Source organism: Carlito syrichta, unplaced genomic scaffold (assembly GCF_000164805.1).
Source record: "Carlito syrichta isolate Samal-C Ts95f unplaced genomic scaffold, Tarsius_syrichta-2.0.1 Scaffold308670, whole genome shotgun sequence".
NCBI classification, from domain to species: Eukaryota; Metazoa; Chordata; class Mammalia; order Primates; family Tarsiidae; genus Carlito; species Carlito syrichta.
Window position 1 is genome coordinate 44,285 of NW_007252766.1, and position 20,095 is coordinate 64,379.

At 34.6% G+C, this 20,095-nt stretch overlaps 1 protein-coding gene across 1 annotated transcript in view; it reads right to left on the reverse strand.

Annotated features, from left to right (window-relative positions):
* Nucleotides 1–20,095, reverse strand: part of LOC103268029 — a gene marked incomplete at its 3' end in the record, with an annotated part of 156,403 nt that overhangs the window by 38,798 nt on the left and 97,510 nt on the right. The window contains exons 11-17 of the mRNA XM_008065589.2: nt 15,727–15,822; nt 12,755–12,829; nt 11,114–11,487; nt 5,729–6,194; nt 4,803–4,932; nt 3,941–4,113; nt 2,207–2,343 (exon numbers count right to left, since the gene is read on the reverse strand). Coding sequence (XP_008063780.2) covers nt 2,207–2,343; nt 3,941–4,113; nt 4,803–4,932; nt 5,729–6,194; nt 11,114–11,487; nt 12,755–12,829; nt 15,727–15,822 — 1,451 coding nt within the window. The remainder of the gene's footprint in view (nt 1–2,206; nt 2,344–3,940; nt 4,114–4,802; nt 4,933–5,728; nt 6,195–11,113; nt 11,488–12,754; nt 12,830–15,726; nt 15,823–20,095) is intronic.

The following is a 20,095-nucleotide window of genomic DNA, read 5'->3' on the forward strand; positions in this document are numbered from 1 at the left end:
AATACATACAAACAGACAATAGATACATGAAAAAAATGTTCAGCTTCACTAGTCATCTAAAAGATGCAAATTAAAACTACACTGAGATACCACCTAACTCCAGTCAGAACGGCCATCATCAAACAAAAAATAACAGATGCTGGAGAAGATTAGTAAAAAAGAAACGCTTCTACAGTGTTGATGGGAGTGTAAACTGGTACAACCTCTGTGGAAAACAGTGTGGCGATTCCTTAAAGTTCTAAAAATTGACCTTCCATATGACCCTGCAATCCCCCTACTGGGAATATACCCGGAAGAACTCGAATCACTCTATAAAAAAGATACCTTCACACATATGTTTATCGCAGCATTGTTCACAATAGCAAGATCACAGAACCAACCGTGCTGCCCAGCAAAAGAGGACTGGATAAAACAAATATGCAACATATATACAATGGAATATTACACAGCCATGAAAAAGAACAAAATCATGAATTTTGCAGCAACCTGGGTGGACTTAGAGTCTATAATACTGAGTGATCTTTCACAGAAACAAAGAACTGAGTTTCACACGTTTTCACTCATAAGTGGACCCTTAACAACTACCATAATAATATAAGAAGAGGATTGACAGTAGCAAAAAACTGTGGGGGGAGGGGGGACAGAGAGATGGAATTGACAGTAGTGGAAATCTGCCTGTGTAAGGGGAGGCACACCTCATCAACAAGGGTATCTGCACAATGAATATTTTTATACCTAACCCTGAATTGTATCCTACAATTTTAAAATAAAAAAAGTTAAATGTTAAAAAAAAGAAGCTGGGCTCGGTGGCTCAGCCTGTAATCCCACGCCTTTGGGAGGCTGAGGTGAGTGGATTGCCTGAGCCCACGGGTCAAGACCCGCCTGGGCAGCGAGACCTCATCGCTACAATAAATCAAAAATGAGCCGGGTGTGGTAGCGCATGCCTGTAATTCTAGCTACTTGAAAGGCTGAGGCAGAAGGATCGCCGGAGCCCAGCAGGTCGAGGCTGCGGTGGCTGGGAGCGGCCATTGCACTCCAGTCTGGGCGACAGAGTGAGACTCCAACACAAAAAAAAAAAAAAAAGAAAAGAAAATATCAATAAATATATTTTTGGTTCTGACTTACAGAAATGCTAATTAATAAAGCAATGAAACATTATTTTAATTTATCAGATTGATGGAAATTTTAAAATTTTTGAACATGTACAAAAAGACATGTACAAGAATGTTCAACAAAACTATGCATAATTATCAAAAACTAGAAACACTCAAACATCTATCAACAGTAGAATGAATAAGTAAATTGTAACATACTCATCAGCTGAATACTGTAGGAAAAAAGTGAGAAAACTAGAGTCACATGCAAAATAAGTTAGACATGAAAGAATACTATCATATAATTCCATTTATATTAAGTTCAAAAAATGGTCAAAACTAAAATAAGAATATTTAAGGACACACACTTATGTAATGCAACTATAAAGAGCTAGAAGGAAGTGATTAAAATAAAAGTCAGGACAGTGGCTATCTTCCCAGGATCAGGTCACAGGCACAAAGGAGTTTCTAGAGTGCTGAAAGGTTGTTTCTTGACCTAGTGGTGGCGGGTCAAGAAACACGGGTGTTTATATTGTTGGTAAGTCATTAAGCTGTGCATTTCCACTTTGTACACTTTTCTGGATACATGCTTTATTTTTCTATAAAAAGATTTAAAATTTAAAATTGCATGTAAAAAGATGAGTAGGCACGACTATATACACATTTTAAACCTCTTCACAATGAAACTTAGATTAAAAGAAAAGCAACAAAATGAGAAGTGTACTATGCACATTAAGGTTGGAAGAACCGTTTAATATACAAATTACAATAAGGTATTATGGAAATCATAGGAATGTTTCTCTGTACTTCAGATACAAAGTATATTTTAAAAAGAGATGCAAGGAAGAAATATAGGTGGTGGGCAATGCTTTAGAAATTGATAACTAGTATCTAAGAAATGCAATGAAACAATTCTAAATTGTCACTTATGCCTGTTAAATTAAATTGCTCACACCATTAGGATATAGGCAAGGATTTCTCCTTTACTGATGGCACTGAAAATTGAACCATTATTTTAAATAGCTGTCTTATATATTTCAATCAATTTTCTTTCCTCTAAATGTATTTTTAATAATAATAATTTTTTAAATGACACCTTAAATAATTCTTACCTTGCTTGAGAATTTTGGTGATCTATATTTAACAATGATGTAAAATCCTGTATGGCTGCAAGCCAGCTTTTGTTTTCAAAATAAAATAGCCCACGTTTCAATAATGCATCTGTTCTTTTGGGATCATAAAAAATACACTACAGAAATGGGAGAGGTATGTAAACACCACATAATGAAAAAAGTACTAAGGATAGTATATAATCATATAAGTTAAGTGAATTACAATCATGTTCTCAACTTCAGATTACATAAAAGCAAACCACTTTAAGATGCTAAAATTTTCAGATTTGCAGCTAAAGAACATATCTTTAGGAAGTCCATTCATCATCAAATTCTAGAGAGGCAATATTTTCTAAGACAAAAAAACAAGTATACAAGAAGTCAAGGCTTTTCCCACTAAAATTTTTACTGATAATAATTCGTAAGTGAAATGTTCAACTATAGGGGGATTTATTGGATCTATCACAGTATTTTATCCTAAAATTAAAGATACATTGGACTAGATCAAGCCTGGTACAATCAAATCAAATATAGACTAATCTAATCATTCAAATAGAGAAGAGAAATGAACTGATATTGGCATTGTTCATCTATTTTCCATTGAAATGAAAGACAATAGAATGAACAGACTAAATCATTATATACATAGTTATAAAACTTCTTCCCTACTGTAGTGAAAAGAACGGAAGCACAAAGGAAGTTACCAAGTATTTTTAAAACAGAAAAATAAAACAATAACTCTAAAATGTTTGAAATTTGTTTGACCCCAACATGCTACATTAATCTATTTTTAAACTATTTGTACCAGATGAAGGAAATAAACAGAATACATAACCTAATAATTTCAATATCTTCGAAAAGGTTTTTGGATACAATATTCTAGAATAAAATAGACTAGAATATTATCTCTTTGAGCAGAAGAATATCATAGTAGTGGCTAAATCACCACAAACTAAGAAACGGCAGTCAAGAACACGGAAAGTTATGCTATTTAAAGAATTTCTTCTAAATTCTCAGTGGTACTAAGGACTAAGAATTTGGAGTTAAAAGTCAGGAAATCAGAATTACAATTTTGCTACAATCAGGGGGCTATTCCACCTTGACTTTAGACTCAACGTATAGTTCAGCTAAACCTGATTCAAATACTCTGACATCCCCAACCAAATACATATTATTCTTCAACAGTCCTTATTTTCTTCATAGCACTTATTTTAATTTGCAATAATATATATGCACTACATTATACCAAGTTTTAGTAAATAAATATTTGTGAGTGAGTGAATGACTGAATGAAAAAGTAAGAACTGCTTCTTTGAGGGCAAATAGTTTCCCTGCAGAAGAGAATCAACTATTCAAGAGCTAAAAAGTGGAAAACAATTTTCTCTATTGTTTAAAGAGAAAAAACAACTTTCAAAGGCTTCTTTAACCAATGTTTCGTGATTCAAGAGGAGAAAGCTAGAAAAGTTGAACCCCGCTCAGTATTGTCTTAGTGTCCCCACACCCAACTCTGATGTGAATCCATTCATTTAACAATACTGTTTTTAAAATCACTAATGTAGTATTAATATTAAATTCGGTATTTAAAAAACTCTAGCCCCTAGCCTATAATAAATTAATTTTGATTATATAATATATATGAAAATACTTTCAAAAATTTGCTATACTATACTATTAGTGGAAGAATGTCACAATCTAGAACATAAAAATGGCAGCAATATATGTGATAAAGCTTACTTTAGAAAAGTCATCAATGGCCAGCACTTTGTTTGCTATTTCATTCATCTCACCCCTCCGAAAATAGATATCAGCATCTATTGGCTTGCACTTAATTGCCTGGGAATAGTTTAGAATTGCCAGAGTAATTTCTTTTCTTTCCCTGAAAATTTCTGCCTTTGATAAATATGCCTCTAAAGAAGATTAAACAGGAAAAATGTATTATTATAGCTGTTTTATTAACTATGAAAATTTTTAAAGATTAATCTCTCTCCCTCTAAAAATGTAGTCTTAAAATAATTTTTCTCTATCATACCTTCCTAACCACTTAATTTAATTTTTTTATTTCAACAATGCCAAATTTGTCTAAAAGGCTGGATAAATACTCATTTATGGTTCTACAGGTATGTTGTATGTGCTGGGGACACAAAAATGAGTATTACATTTTCACATTCCTAGAAAATTCGATGTCTAGTGGTTCAAGTTGGTTAGATGATAGTACATAGGGCAAAGGCAGAGATTTCATCTAACCAGAAATCCTAGGTACACAACAAATCTAAATCAGAGATTTGTGGTCAAAAAAAAGATTTGTAAATTACTTCTGCACCTAAAAACTTTAAGTTTATATTATTCTTGTAAAAGAGTAGTAGGGAACCGATTTACTGTAATATATATCAAGAACATTAACATTTCAAACCATAATGAGCATTTTGAAAACAATATAAGATTGTATGAGCCCTGAACTTACAATATCTAGAGTAAAAACTTTAATTGAAGGAAGTCATTTTTTCAGAACACATGTACATTGATTTATGTATCTTGATAATATCAATAAATGAAAAAGGCTGAGGTAAAAATATAACTATCTGCACAGACAACCTACCTGCATGATTTTTATTGTATTTAAGTATATAATTCAAGTCATCCAAAGCTTCACTAATTTTGTCTTGGAAAAGATAAATGAAATGTCGATGCCAATAGGCATTGAGAAACAATGGCTCCAAGAATATAGCCTAGAAAGCATGTGCATAGATTTCATTAAGGATGATTTGTTAAAGGAAGATATCCTATCAAATACATTTCTCAAATGCTATTGATCCCAGTGGCTTTGTATGTGTATAGCATAAAATGAAACCTTTCAATCTCTCAAACAAAAATCTAGTGCTTTTTTAATTAAATTATTGAATTCATATTTTAATGATGTTTTCAAGTTATCAAATACATGTTAAGTATCTCAAGATTACTTGAATCCAGTAGATATTATAAATTATGTACTTATATCTGGATGAATATAAAACAACTTGCTAATTAGTATATATTATTATAAACTATTTTATTCCTAAGAATTAAAAAAAAATTTATCTTATAAGCACAGGTGTAGTGAATGAAGAAACTATGACCTAGTTTGGTATATTCATTTTTCCTAATCCCCCAAATCTCCTTACTTATAATTTAGACAATTTAACTCCATTGTAAAGCATGACCTTCAGGACTTTATGACTCAGCATGTACCATTACAAGAAAAGACATAAAAGATTTTAGTGGAGTGTTATGAAAGTATTTTCCCATTTATTTTGCTCAAACTAACTACTTTTTTTGGAAAGATGTATAATAAAAATCAATTTTATGGGTTTTAAAAAGTCTAGTGTTTTTAATATTAATTATTTGAAAATTGTCAGTCATTATATTGTTATAATCTCAAATACTATACCATAAGCATTCATTGTGCAAAATTTCAGTAAAAATCACTGTATAACTAAAAGCAAGTGCAAGTGGTTAATATCGCTATTCTGATTAAGTAAAACTTACTTCCTGCAAATCATTCATGGCACTCTGCAATTTTCCCAGTTTCCTATAAATAGCTCCACGCCTACAATATGCAAATGCAGGATATTTTTTCGTATTATTTATTTCCTCAGTCAAAATCTCCACTTGAGATTCAAAATATTTAACAATCTCCAGTGGAAGCTCAGATTCCAAACAATCACTTAGTTCTAGTTTGGGTGGTTCTTGCAGTTTTTCAGGCAGGTCTTCGAGAAGAGACATTTTATCAACTTTCTTCTCTGGTATGGGCGCGCTCTGGACTTTGTGCTTAGTGCATATTTCAAGAGCCCACGTTCGAGGATCACTGTTTTCTGGAATTCCTCCCTCACTTTGGATAAATGTTTCAAAATTTAAACACGTAGGTAAGCTAGGACACCGTATTTGACGTTCGTATAATGGAACTTTGAGCAAATACTTCTTCTGTTCAGGAAGTATTCCATGAGATGTTGATCTAGTTTATAAAAGAGTCATGTTTTAATTACAGAAATTTAATTATCTTCTTTAATTAATAAATCAACTCAGCCACACACAAAACTACTATTTCTCTGTTATCAAATAAAATTACGTGCTAATTGTATGCAACCCAAGTCCTCCTTTTCATTCAGTAAAATTATAAGACTATATGAAGAATCTCTGTAGAGTTTCTGAAGGCAAAGGAGCATTTTTCAAGAGGTAACCTCCCTAGAGTACTAAAATAATGGGATCAATGCTCCTTTCAGGTTTAATTTACATGCCCCACTACCACCTACCAGAGGGAATTACAATGGAGAATTAAGGAGGTAAGCATGAAAATGCCACCCAAGAAGTTGGAAAGGACATGTATTTGAGGCAGCAGGGAAAAGAAAGGAGTTGAGTACACAGCAGACTACCAAATAAACATCCCAGCTTTACCCTTCTCTGAAAGGTTATCGAATTAAATAATACCTGATAGGCTTTCAAATACTACAAATCTGGGATTTGCCTTCTCAAAGTCTCCATTAGTTTCATTTAGTACCATTTACTATGTGGCTGGTACTGTGCTAACCGCGAGAGACAGGATAAACACACACTACTGGAAGCAAACAAATTAATCTCATCATTTCAGAGCTACTGAGTGTGTACTACAAGAAAGATCTAGTGCTAAACACTAGGAAAATAAAAGTGAGAAACGTTTGTTTCCTTCCCTTTCATTACTGTCTTACACTCTCCATTCCAGTCATATTCTAGTGCCAGCTGCCATCATCTATTCTGCTTAGAGTACTAACTCTTAATTCCCTGCTTCCATTTGTGCCCTAACTCATTCTCTGCATGGCAGACAGCATGTGTCTTTTTCAAACATAAACCAGATCGTGACACTCCCTCCGAGATCTTCCTCTAGTTCCTAGTATGAGAATCAAGTTTCTCACCATGGTCTACAAGGTACCACATGATGAGGCCCCAGTACAGATCTCTGAAAGCACCAGTACTTATACGACCCTTTACTCCCTATTTTCCACATCATCCTTGAGCAAGCCTCAAGGCCATTGCCCTTCTCAGACCTTCTGAAAAGCTGGCTTCTTCTCATGTCATGTTTTGGACCAAATGCCACATTTAAAAGGCCTTCTGTGCCAGGTAGATACATTTTTTCTGTACCTCTACATTAATCTCTTTCTTGCCTTCTGCCTTGGGAGACTGCTGTGCAGACTATAACCCATAAGATCTCTTGTCCTCTGTCTTCTCACAGAGTCTGTCCATTAAAGAGCCCCAACAGAGGGTAGGAGGAGAGTGAAGTCCAGGTGTTTATTCCTCTGGCTCCCTCATGAAGAGTTTCAAACTGGCTGTGATTCTTGACCAAAGATCACTACCGCTTTCCAGAAAACCTTTCTATGCAACACTTCTCTTCCAGGTCCTAGGAATCACTCCCTCTTTTTGTCCCCTCAAACTTAAGGGTAGAAAATGGCTTTACTATTCTTAGCCCCAGGATACTGCATTATCTTTTTTGGTATCCCTATACTCTGATATGTTTGTAAATTGGTCCTTTATCATAACCTCTCAGAATTATCCTAAGCTGAGAGTGCTATCTGCTTACTACAGGAACCTTGACTGAAAAAGTAATTGGTACCAGAGATGGACTCAGGAAACACATATACAAAAAGGATTCCAGGATAACCTCCTTGCCAGAGTAAAACAAAGCATAGGTAATATAAGGTATGTGATGGTACCAAAACTTGTCCAGTTATCATCAGTATTAACAGGAACTATGTCCAGATGGAAGGCAAGGCATTGGGAGATCAAGTAGCTATAAGCCGTTAAGTCACTAGGACAACAACAATGACTATAAAAATTGTGTATTCGGTTGACTACTTCTTTCAGGCCCAAGAGTAGCTTCAGTACCTAATAAATATCTAAACCCTCTAAATCTTGTGTACCAAGGCAATGAAGCTACTAGGAATGAAATAAGAAATTATAATATGAACTATGAACATGCTAGCAGATGGGGAAAATTTGAGGGGAGAATTTGAATTTCCAAACTCCACTTATCTTACCTTGACAGAGGAGATGGGCTGGAGGATTGTCAGATCCCCCATCTGAGACACTCAGTCCTCTCCTGTATGAATATCTTTCAATGAGCACACGGTGACATTGCCTCACATGCTGTATGTAATGAGCCTGATGTAAGCACTCCCCCAAGTCACTCAGCTGTAACTCCTGAACTCTCTCATGGAGCCACAACCATTACAGAACCTGAGCCATCCACATACCTCCTCCACAGAGTTGGCCTTGGATCCGTGGCTGCTGGTTCTATCCTGCATGGCCTTGGATGGAACACCCTGGAATACTCTAAGTGAAGGGTTCTCAAACTTCAGCATTTGTCAGAGTCACCTGAAGGCATGTTAAAATATAGATTTGGGGCCCCACTCCTGGAGTCTCTAATTCAGTAGACCTAGGGTAGAGTTCCAGAATTTATACTTATAGCAGGTTCCCAGGTAACACTGATGCAGGGATTATACTTTGTGAGCCACTGCTATGGAGGGATGAAGGTTGTGGAAGATGGGAGTTTGTCGGCAATATGGAACACACTTATTTAAGCCCTAACACCTGGGGAGGAAAAAAAACAAACAAAATGCATAGGTGAGAGGGCACAATACCTTTGAAAAGCTTTGTGGATGCTGACCTCAAAGTTGGAAAAGAATGACAGTAGGGGAACAGAAGCAAAGGAACTGTGAAGTTGCAAAGTTGTTGCAGACTCATGGCATCCTGCTATGTCCTAGCTAAAGAGGGAAGCCACAAGGGTAACTTATAAAAATGGAACTGAAGGGAAATGCATAAGTCTGGGTCAGTCAACTCCAATAGCCTTTGGCAGGAGTGGCTTTCCACAGTCAAGATTTGACTTGACATATGAGAACATATGATTCCAACCATCAAGGAAGTCAGCCAAGAATGGGTGTGATTAAACAAGTTTAAAGGTTGGATATAAAATGGTAATAAGGATATTTCTGAATTACCAAGTTAAGATTAGTGAAAACGTCTCAAGCTACAAGAATAAAATTATTTTTAACGTTGCCCCATAAGCTTATTTAGAACTAACAATTATTTTGTATCTACATTTATGTTTTAAACTAATTTTTTTAAAGAAGGAAAGAAAGCTGTACTAATGTATTGTTTTCGATAAATATTTCCATGGTTTGTTTTACTGCTTCCACCAAAAAGTTCATCCTATGGCCCTTGTTATGCCATCATATGCAAATTTTAAGTTCAGTTATTAAAAGGCAAAAAATGGGTCAGTAAGCAGTACCACTTCCCACAAGAAGCAGCATTTTATCAGTTTATATCCTTTATTTAGATAGAAATCATTTAGGTCATGATCAAAATGGTACTGTGTGTATTATCCTTTCTAGAGTGGTGAAGATCCACAGTACTTTTAAATCATTCAATGTATCAAAAAAGTAGATGCAAACTTCTGGTTCTGATCTAAAATACTTGTCAACTTAGAAAAACCTACCTGAAGTGTTCTGAAGATAATCTAACAAAAAGCTTCCAGGTATTATATTTGTTGCAGGAGAAACGTAAGCACAAGTAATATACAGTGAACTCGGGATGTGAATGGCATTCTCCACTAGAGTTGTTCCACCCTTTCACTCCCAATTATAAAATGTTATTCCTCAGTCTACTCAGGGATAACATGTTACCATACCAAGAGACAATTAACCTTTTTGTAGACATCAAGTCTTTATAAAAATAAAACAAACATTTTTTATTCCTTTATCACCAGGAAAGTCTTTACTTTTACAAAACACTTAAGTTTAATAAACTTTGCGTCATCTGAGGACATTTAAAGAGAAATAAATCTCAGAGCTATTTGGAAACTATTTTGCACAATACTTTGGGTATAAGAAAATCATGTTCTGCCGTTAATCATGAACATACCTGCCATTTTGGTTATCATTTCAGGTCCCTCCATATTTTTTAAATATGCTAGCTACTGTTACTTCCAAGTTAGGAGTACAATCAATTATTTCTGTGTGTCAATCCCTGAATAAGAGCTCACAAATACAAAAAAAAAAAAATTTGTCCCTCTAGATTTATTACTCAATTCAATAATTTAAAAATTTGAAAATAATCAAATGTCAGCAATCTATTTTGACTTTTGAATGGGTGGTATGTGTTTGGAGCAGGGATATATACATATATATGTGGTGTGTGTGTGTGTATATATATATATATATATATATATGTATACTCACACATATATACACACACACATATATATACATATACATACACACACACACACACACACACACACACACACACACACATATATTTGGAGCTAAATCATTTGTTAAAACTTGAAAAATTTGGTCAGGCTTGGTGGCTCAGACTGTAATACCAGCACTTTGGGAGGCTAAGGCGAGAGGATTGCCTGAGCCCACGGGTTCAAGACCAGCCTAGGCAACTTGGCAAGACCTCATCTCTACAATAAATCAAAAATTAGCCAGGCATGATAGTACACACCTGTAGTTCCAACTACTTGGAAGACTGAGGTGGAAGGGTCATTAGAGCCCAGCGGGTCGATGCTGGGGTGACCATGAGCATACCACTGCACTCCAGCCTGAGTGACAGAGTGAGACTCCAATTAAAAAAAAAAAAAAAAAAACTTGAAAAATGTTTTTCTTTTCGCTGGAAGATTTCCTTTAGCCCTCAAACTGATTTAGTCTTACTTCATGCCCCTCTTTACATTATAATTTGAACCATTTACATATTTATACTGTGAAATCTCTATATTTTTTTAATGAGTTCAGCGCATTTTCAATGCTGAATAGTAACTTCACTGGGTGAGATTATTAACTTAAGGCCAAAACCACAACATGTTTCTTAAACTATTAAAAAAATACATCACTTAAGCAAGACCTTTTAAGAGATTTTGGAGGCTTGGATAGCTCATTATACACTTCTGCAAGTTTTTGTTGTTTCAATCTTTTCTTCCATTTCATCGTCTTTCCCTTGGGATAAACAATGTAACTAATGCCAGCTTTTCTAGATGCTTCAATGAGAGAGAAAGACAGATCTTTCAAACTGTGTTTTTCATGAATGTTATCAAAGATGACTTCTATATTTTTTTTCTCATAGATGAACTCCTCAGTTTTATTTTGCTTAGCAAGTTGGCGCTTCAACTCCCTTGCTTTCTGGAACATAACTTCTTTTATACTGTTTTGCATGTCATCCTTGATTTCCAAAGGGACTATAGTCTCCTTCTTCCTCAATTCAACTAAAGATTTTACTTTCTTAATAAGGAAGCAAAGAGGTTAAAAAAAAAAAAGAAAGAAAACATAAAATCAATTTAGTTGCTATCTATTTAGAATGAATTCTGTTACAATTATTATTCATGTAGTTTGGTCAATTAATTTTAATTTAAAAATCATGTATTCTAAAGATTATTCAAAGATCAGATTATAACATTTAAAATGGGTTAATTAAGCAAAGTACAATAATTTGGTTGGTCATATGACATTTCATTAGGTACATATAAACAACACTATAAAACAGATATGCATCGATTATCATTTTATGTTTTTTGGGGGTTTTTTGTTTTTTTGGTTTTTTTGCATTGGAGTCTCACTCTGTCACCCAGACTGGAGTGCAGTGGCCACTCCCAGCCACCACAGCCTTGACCTGCTGGGCTCCGGTGATCTTTCTGCCTCAGCCTTCCAAGTAGCTGGAACTACAGGAGTGCGCTATCACGCCTGGCTAATTTTTGATTTATTGTAGAGATGAGGTCTCGCCAAGTTGCCCAGACGGGTCTCGAACATGCGGGCTCAGGCAATCCACTCACCTCAGCCTCCCAAGGCATGGGATTACAGGCTGAGCCACCGAGCCCGGCTAATTTTATGTATTTTTAATTGAAAGAGAATGCTCTCTACATATCCAAATAAAGCATATGCTCTACTTTTCCATATATTGCAAACAAATTGATAGAATGATCAAAAACTACTAAAATGCCTTATTCTATAATAATATAACAAATTTGAGTCTATTTACAGAAGCACTTTCACAATATTGAATTTCTAGATAATGCTATTTAAATATTTTCTACAATAACTTCCAATCAGTAAAATCCAATTCCAATTCTCCCAGCCTATTGCGAATTTATTTTATCTAATCATTAGAGAATCAACTTAATTTATACTCTTATTTAATATTATAACATTAATACTTATAATTTCAATAATTATACATTAATACTTGAAACTCTCATAATAGACACTACCTATAAAAGATCATTACTTCCAATCCTTTGATATACCATTCCCTGCCTATTGTGCCATTACAATTTCATACAAGTTAGTTATGTACTTTAAGATATATTAAAGTACAAGAGACATTAACCCTCTGTGACTTACTATAGTCCCCCATCTCAGGAAACTAAATATCATGCAATATGTAACTAGACACATAATATAGAATATATGTGCATTACAAAAAGAAGGCGACTGTTATTGCTAGACATATAAATGCTTCATTTAGATAGTAAAATCTGAAAAATTATAATACCTTTAGTTGTGGAAGTTGTACATTGAAACATTTTTTGATATTTTCATATGATGCAGATTTTCTTAGTAAGAATGACTGTAAAATAATCAAATGAGAAATATACATTAACCATAGATATTATTTGGTAAACTAAAATACATGCAACGGTGGCTAATAACTATTTAGGTAAATTTATAAAACTCAGAAATACAGACTTTTACTAATTTTGAAGTCACAATAGAGAAAGTTATGGGTAATTTAGAAATTACTGTCATTAAATTTCTGGTAAAAATTCTCTCATGTTATATTGTTTTGGAAAGAAGTATTAGGGGCCATTGTCTTGCTAAGCTATGGTATGACCATGTGCTTTTTGAGCTATGGCCAGGCCATGTTTTCCCAAGCTCCGGTCCCCTCTCCTTCCTTAGAGAGGTGAATCTCCTCTCTCTCTCTCATTAACTTTGTAAATAAACTATATTTTCTAATCTAAAAAGAAAGAAAGAAAATAGCAATAGTACAATATAAGGTCAAAGCATTACTGTAGAGAAGTAGATTTTTAAAATCTATCAGTTAATTTAGAAAACCATATAATATCTTATTTTTTTAATTCAACTTGACATAACAAACACTAAATATCTGCCATGTGCAAGGTGGTATAGAGAGCCAAGCTACCCAGCTGGTTTCAGTGGCACCCGTGTGTGTGAACGGACAACAGAAATGCTGAGCCATGAATCTGCTTCACCGTGCCCCTGGACAATCATCTCTAATCATGAGCTATCTCAACCTGTTACTCTAGAGAACCATAGAAATATTACCAGTTACTATAATATCACTCAGACTGTTGTTAGTATACTAAAAAATTGGAAAGTACTACTATACTAGAGCAGAAAGTACAAAGAAAATGATGTGTTCCATTACCTCAAATATTCTTGTGGTCCAAACAGCTATAAATATCTATGGTCAAAATGACTGTGGCAATGACCGTACAGATGGCATGAATCAGATGCAAAGAGAATGCAGGAGAGGGAGGGGTCAACCTAGAAAGGGGAGGAACTTGGAGAGACCAACTTAAAGAGGAGGCATCAGACCTGGTGTGTGATTAGCAGCAGCATAGTCATAGACTGAGGAGGGATTGAGAACATCCCAGGCCAAGGCAATAGTCTAAACTAGCACAGAAAAGTGTCAAAGTGCCAGCAATTTTAGTCCACAGTGACTCTGGTGCAGGCAGAGTACAGGGTAGATGGAGGTTACTTAGACGTAGAAGTAATAATGGAGGCAACATAAAATATAGAGTTTGAGGCTAGGTTATGAGGCTTAGTTAAGCACTCTGACTTTATTTGGTAAATGGAGTTGATAAATCCACTAAGACACGAGTGACAAAATCATACCTGTGTTTTATGCATACAGCAAGATGGACTGCAAAGAGCGGTTACTAAAAATGGTACTATCTGACAGGTAGGTTAAGTAATGCTACTACATTAGTCTAGAAAGTGCAACCATCATCCAGATCAGAAAAGTGTCATTTGATCTAATTATTTTTAAGCAAAATTCGCTGCTCTAGATGCTGCAGATAAAAACAGTGAATACAAATGATATGACCCCAGGCTGGTAAGAAATAAAAAGACCAAATGCACAAAAGGACACATATTTGATAAATGCCATAAAGAAAGTAATAAAAGATGACCCATATTAGAAACATTGCGCGCGCACACACACACACACACACAAATGTATTCTGACTGATGGGGGATGATGGGGCAATGGAAGAGGCATGGAAACATATTTAACCTAGCTAACTGACTACAATCGGGGTTTGATTTGCCCCAGAGCACTAAGACTCTCCACGACGTGGCACATGGCACCCCGAGATATCACCAAGGGTGGTGGAGGACTGAGAGCACTAATGAGAGAGAGAGAAAAAAAAATGTTCTGTTTGTCCTCCAAAAAGGTTAGGTCATTATTAACCAATTTTACAAATTTTGTGCCTCTCTTCTTCCCTCAATCACAGTCTTTTCTCTCCAATTATGTTTATTACTTGATAAGTTTACTTGGATATACTGTAGTGATACTACAGTCATAAGTAGCATCTAATGACCATTTAGTGCAGTTTTCCTCCACTTCATGGCCATAAACAGCTTCCCCATTTGGTCAAAAGATTCATAAATATGTGGGGTTTTTTTAAACCATTTAAGACCTAAGAATGAGCAAAAAAACTGGAAATCTTAGAAAAACTCACAGTAGATACCCTGCTATTGATTAATAAATAACATCTTCTAAGTGTCAAAATAAAGCATACTATTTGAGAAAGAAAATATGCCCTCAGCAAAGATACAACAGAATGGTCTGAGTCATTTCCCAGAATGAAGATGTACCAAGAAATAATTTCTACGCCAGGCTCGGTGGCTCAGCCTGTAATCCCAGCACTTTGGGAGGCTGAGGTGAGTGAATTGCCTGAGCCCATGGGTTCGAGACCCGCCTGGGCAACTTGACGAGACCTCATCTCTACAACAAATCAAAAATTAGCCAGGCATGGTAGCGCGCACCTGTAGTTTCAGCTACTCGGAAGGCTGAGGTGGAAGGATCACCGGAGCCCAGCAGGTCGAGGCTGCGGTGGCCAGGAGCGGCCACTGCACTCCAGTCTGGGTGACAGAGTGAGACTCCAACTCAAAACAAAAAACAAAAAAAGAAAGAATTTCTGAATGGGGCTGGTGGGGTGGTCAATGAGAGATAATTTAAGGAGTACGATATACATTATTTGAGTGATGAATACCCTAAAAGCCCTGACTTCACTACTATGCATGTAACAAAATTAATGCTTAAAATTTTTAACAAAATTACACTTACACCTCCTAAATTTATACAAATTAAAAAACAATAACAATAAAAATTTTTTTCCAAAAGGAAAAAAGAAATCATTTCTGGAATTACTAGAAATAATTTCTTAACTATAGGCAGATAGTAACCAACCCACAAATAAGAACAAAAACTATACATACCTTCAAATTTGTTCTACTAAAATGATCTGAAATAATGACATTTTCCTTGCTTTCAGATACAAATTTCTCAGTTAAAAGTCTGCTTCCTTGAACACTCTGTACAAAAAAAAAGATACCAATTTTAAACTATATTTTGAATACTTTTTAAATGTTGTAATTACTGTTACTTCATAGTACAAAATTATTACCAGAGGAGAAAACATAAAAGGAATATAACTCTAGAAAACACTTACCAGAGATGTACCAAAGTTCACCTATAGCCTTAGTATTTGACCAAAATCTGCAATGTGGCTTCAGTATTGGCCTTTAGCCAAAAGGGTATTTCTACATCATTTCTGACATCCTAGTATTAGGAGTGATCAATGATCCTGTGCTCTCATAGATTAACGTTAAATTTATTTAGTATAACATCAGGATTACAAACAAGATATATTACCTAAGTTTCTTGTCTATACATGACTATTCATTTTTAAAGACAAGCAAGCATTCTAAAGGTGAACTGAAATGACAATTTCTTTAAATGCTTTATACTTTGAATTCTATTCATTAAGTTATATGTGAATATGTATTGTGTATGATATAAGCATGTATGAATATGTATTGAATATGATATAAGAGCAAACTGCTACAATATTATAGTTGCTATCACATGTGTACTACTTCTCTGTCTGGTAATCAGTGGTTTGGATATGCAGAAACAACTAGAAGACCTAAATTTGTCAGCTATCTGAAATCATGATTAATTAAATCATGCCACTGCTTCATTTGTTTGCTGAAATTGTTAGGTTTCAGACAACTATCATTGCAAATTTCCAAAAGATTTACTGAATAAAAAAATCAGATTTTAAAAGTATCATATAATTGCCACTGACAATAGACAAGTCTATGGGTAATTTAGGAATCACCAACATTGAATTTTTGCTAAAAATCCTCTCTTATGTTATATTTTTTAGAAAGTAGAAATAGTACAACATAAGGTAAGAAAATAACTGTACACGGTAGGAAGATACTTGGTCAATTTCATCATTATTCTTCAAAGTCAAACTACATGACATACAAAAGATATTGGAATCACTTTGCCATAAGGTCACAACAAGATGATAAACTGTGATGAAATAGCAGCTAGTACATATTTAAAAGAATATTTTTAACAACAACAAGGATAAAAACCTTATTGCCATATTTTCTAGATAGCAAAACAATAGAATTTGTTAACAATCAGTTGTTTATTTAAAAAAAGAACATGACTCATATGTTGAAACCTTGGAAATTGCCAAAACATTGACTACACTAATGTGCCTTGGGAGGGCAATTACAGTGTTGCTTACATGATAGCCAATGAAAAACATCCTCCTACTCTTATTTCAGGGATATTGCTGAAATTGGTATGCATACAACAAAAATTGAGATATAAACAGAATTAAACTTTAAAACTCAATTATGACTTCTATCTCTAATTGTGGCATGGTGGATCATTCTGCAGAGGGCAACTAGGAAGGCTACATGTAATATAAAAAACATGATGTTCAAAGCACCAAACAGCTAACAAGATGAAACAGTAATAAGTATTCAAAGATGCTTTCCTTTTCAGAATGCTTGCTAAAACAGTTGCAAATCTGAGCTGCAGATTTGGCAACTTCTTGGGACAAGGATAACCAAAATCAAAGTCCAGAATCTATCTGAGGTATGAAGCATGATGATACATCCCAATTATATATAAACTGGGATACCACAGGACTACAGAGAGTGAAAGGAAGTAAATTAACATTTATATGGACTTTCAGCCTGAGCTTTGTCACATGGATAGCCAGAGAAACTCAAACCTCAACCTTAGATTAAGCCTGTCTCTGAGTGGTAAAGATCCCAGGTCCTGATAAAATTTTTCTTTAGAGTAAGAAACTGCCATTCTAAGTCTCAAATGTTTCCTAAAAATAATATTTTAAATACAATGATAAACATTCAAAGACAGATGAGTACACAAAGAAAAAAAAAACACCAGAACATAACAGACTTAGGGAAAAGTGGAAATTCTAAAAAGAAAAATACAAAACCAAATCTTAAAATATAGTGAGCAAGTTTAACAGTATACCAGATACAACAAAAGAGAGAATTTCTGAACCTGAACTATTAAGGTAGATCAGAAGAAACTGTCCAGAATCCAGTATCAAGAGAAAAAATGTTGCTAATATATGTGCTTAAAGTCCCAGAATATGAAAGAGAGAATAGACAGAAGTAATTCTTGAAGAGATAATGACTACAAATTTTCCATAGCTAATGAAAGACATCAAACCACAAATTCAAGTAATTCCAAAGTCTGAAAAATAAAACTAAATCTATACCTAGACACACCATAGTTAGACTATAGGAAATAAAAATGAAAATCTTAAAAATAGCCAGGTTTGGGGGACGCAGAAAATTTATTATTTTCAAAGGATTCACACTTAAGACTTACTTCTCAATAGCAATAATGGATGTCAGGAAATAATGGAACATCACTAGTGGGCTAAAAGAAAATATTTGTCAATATATATATAATAGCCAGCTAAAATATCCCTCAAGAATGAAGTAATACAAAGACATTTTGAATCTAAGAAAAACAAAGGTTTTAACCAATTGCAGATATCCCATTCACCCCTTAAAGTAATTTCTGTAGGATATTCTTTAGGCAGAGGGTAAAGTGATTCCAGATAGAAATGTCTAAGATGCTAGAAAAAAAGAAAAGCAAAAACAGAGATAAATACGTGGGTAAAATTTAAGGAATATTGTATAAAATGATAATAATTTCTTTGGGATTTTAAAAGTTAAATAAGAGCATATTAAGTCAAGAGGTAAATGAAATTAAAAGGTTCTAAAGTCACTGTATTTCTCTGTATGAGTATAAAGGTATTAAAGTATATTAGATATTGCTAAGTTAAAAATACATATTCTAGGACAACTACAGCAGGAATAAGAAACAATGTACAGTTGACCCTCAAACAACATGAGTTTGAACTGTGTGGCTCCACTTATATGCACATTTTCTTCCACCTCTGCCACTCCTGAGACAGCAAGACCAATCACTCCTCTTGTTTCGTCATCTCAGCCTACTCAACATGAAGATGACAAGGATGAAGACTTTTAATTATCCACTTCAAATTAATAGTAGACATATTTTCTCTTCCTTATGATTTTCTTAATACCATTTTTCTAGCTTACTATATTGCAAGAAAACAGTATATAATATATATAATATACTAAATATGTGTCAATTGATGGTTTATGTTATCAGTAAGGCTTCCAGTAAACAGTAGGCTATTAGTAATTAAGTTTTTAGGTAGTTGAAAGTTATATATGGGTTTTCAACTGTGTAGCAGGTCAAAGCCCCAACCACCTCATTGTTCAAGGGATAATTGTGTACAGGTTCCAAAACAGAAGTGATAAAAAACAGCACAGCCAAATAATTAACAAGAAAACAAGAAAAAGAAAATAAGCATATAGCAGGTAAGAAAAATAAAGAGAAGAAAATAAAAAGTAGACATAAATTTAAAATCTATCCAATTAAAAAACCAAAAAATGCCCAAATATACATATTTGTTTTAATATAACCACGTGTTGTTTATAAAAGACAAATCTAAAGCATAAGAATCCAGAAATGTTAAGTGTCAGGGAACAAATATTAAATAAAGGAAAATTGGCATTAATAACAAACAAAGACTCTAGAGTAAAAATGTTTATTAAAATAAAGTAAGGAGAAGTAGAAAGATGGCAGCAGAGCCAGTCAGACTATGTGAGTCCCTGTGTGAGTGAGGGAGCATATGGACAATTTTGCAAACATGTCTGTGAGTGAGTGGGAGTGTGAGTGGCTGACTGAGTGGGGACTTGGGAGCAAGTGACCAGAACTCTCCTGGTGAAGTGGCTGGTGCCACAGCTGTTCTCTTGGACCTTAGCACTTCGCAGGACACAGAAGCCAAGCACCATTTTTAAAAATGAACAAAACCCTTCTCAGGAAGAAATTGTCTCTCTTATCCTCATGATCATGGTTTCTCCCCTGCCAGGACGGATTTAGAGTCAATCATATTCAGTTATCTATCACAGAAACAAAGAACAGAGTACCATATGTTCTCACTCATAAGTGGACCTTGAACAATTATAATACTATAAGAAAGGTATTGGCAGTAGTGAGAAACTGTCAGGGTAGGGGTGGGATTGGCAGTTGAAGGAAACTGTTAGGGGATGGAGGGGCATACCTCCTCAACAAGGGTCCCTGCATAATCAATGTTTGTATACCTAACCCTGAATTGTACCCCACATCTTTATTCATTTATTTTTTTATAATCAATATTTTTTATTATGATATTTTGGGGTACAGTTAAGGGTTAGGTATACAAAT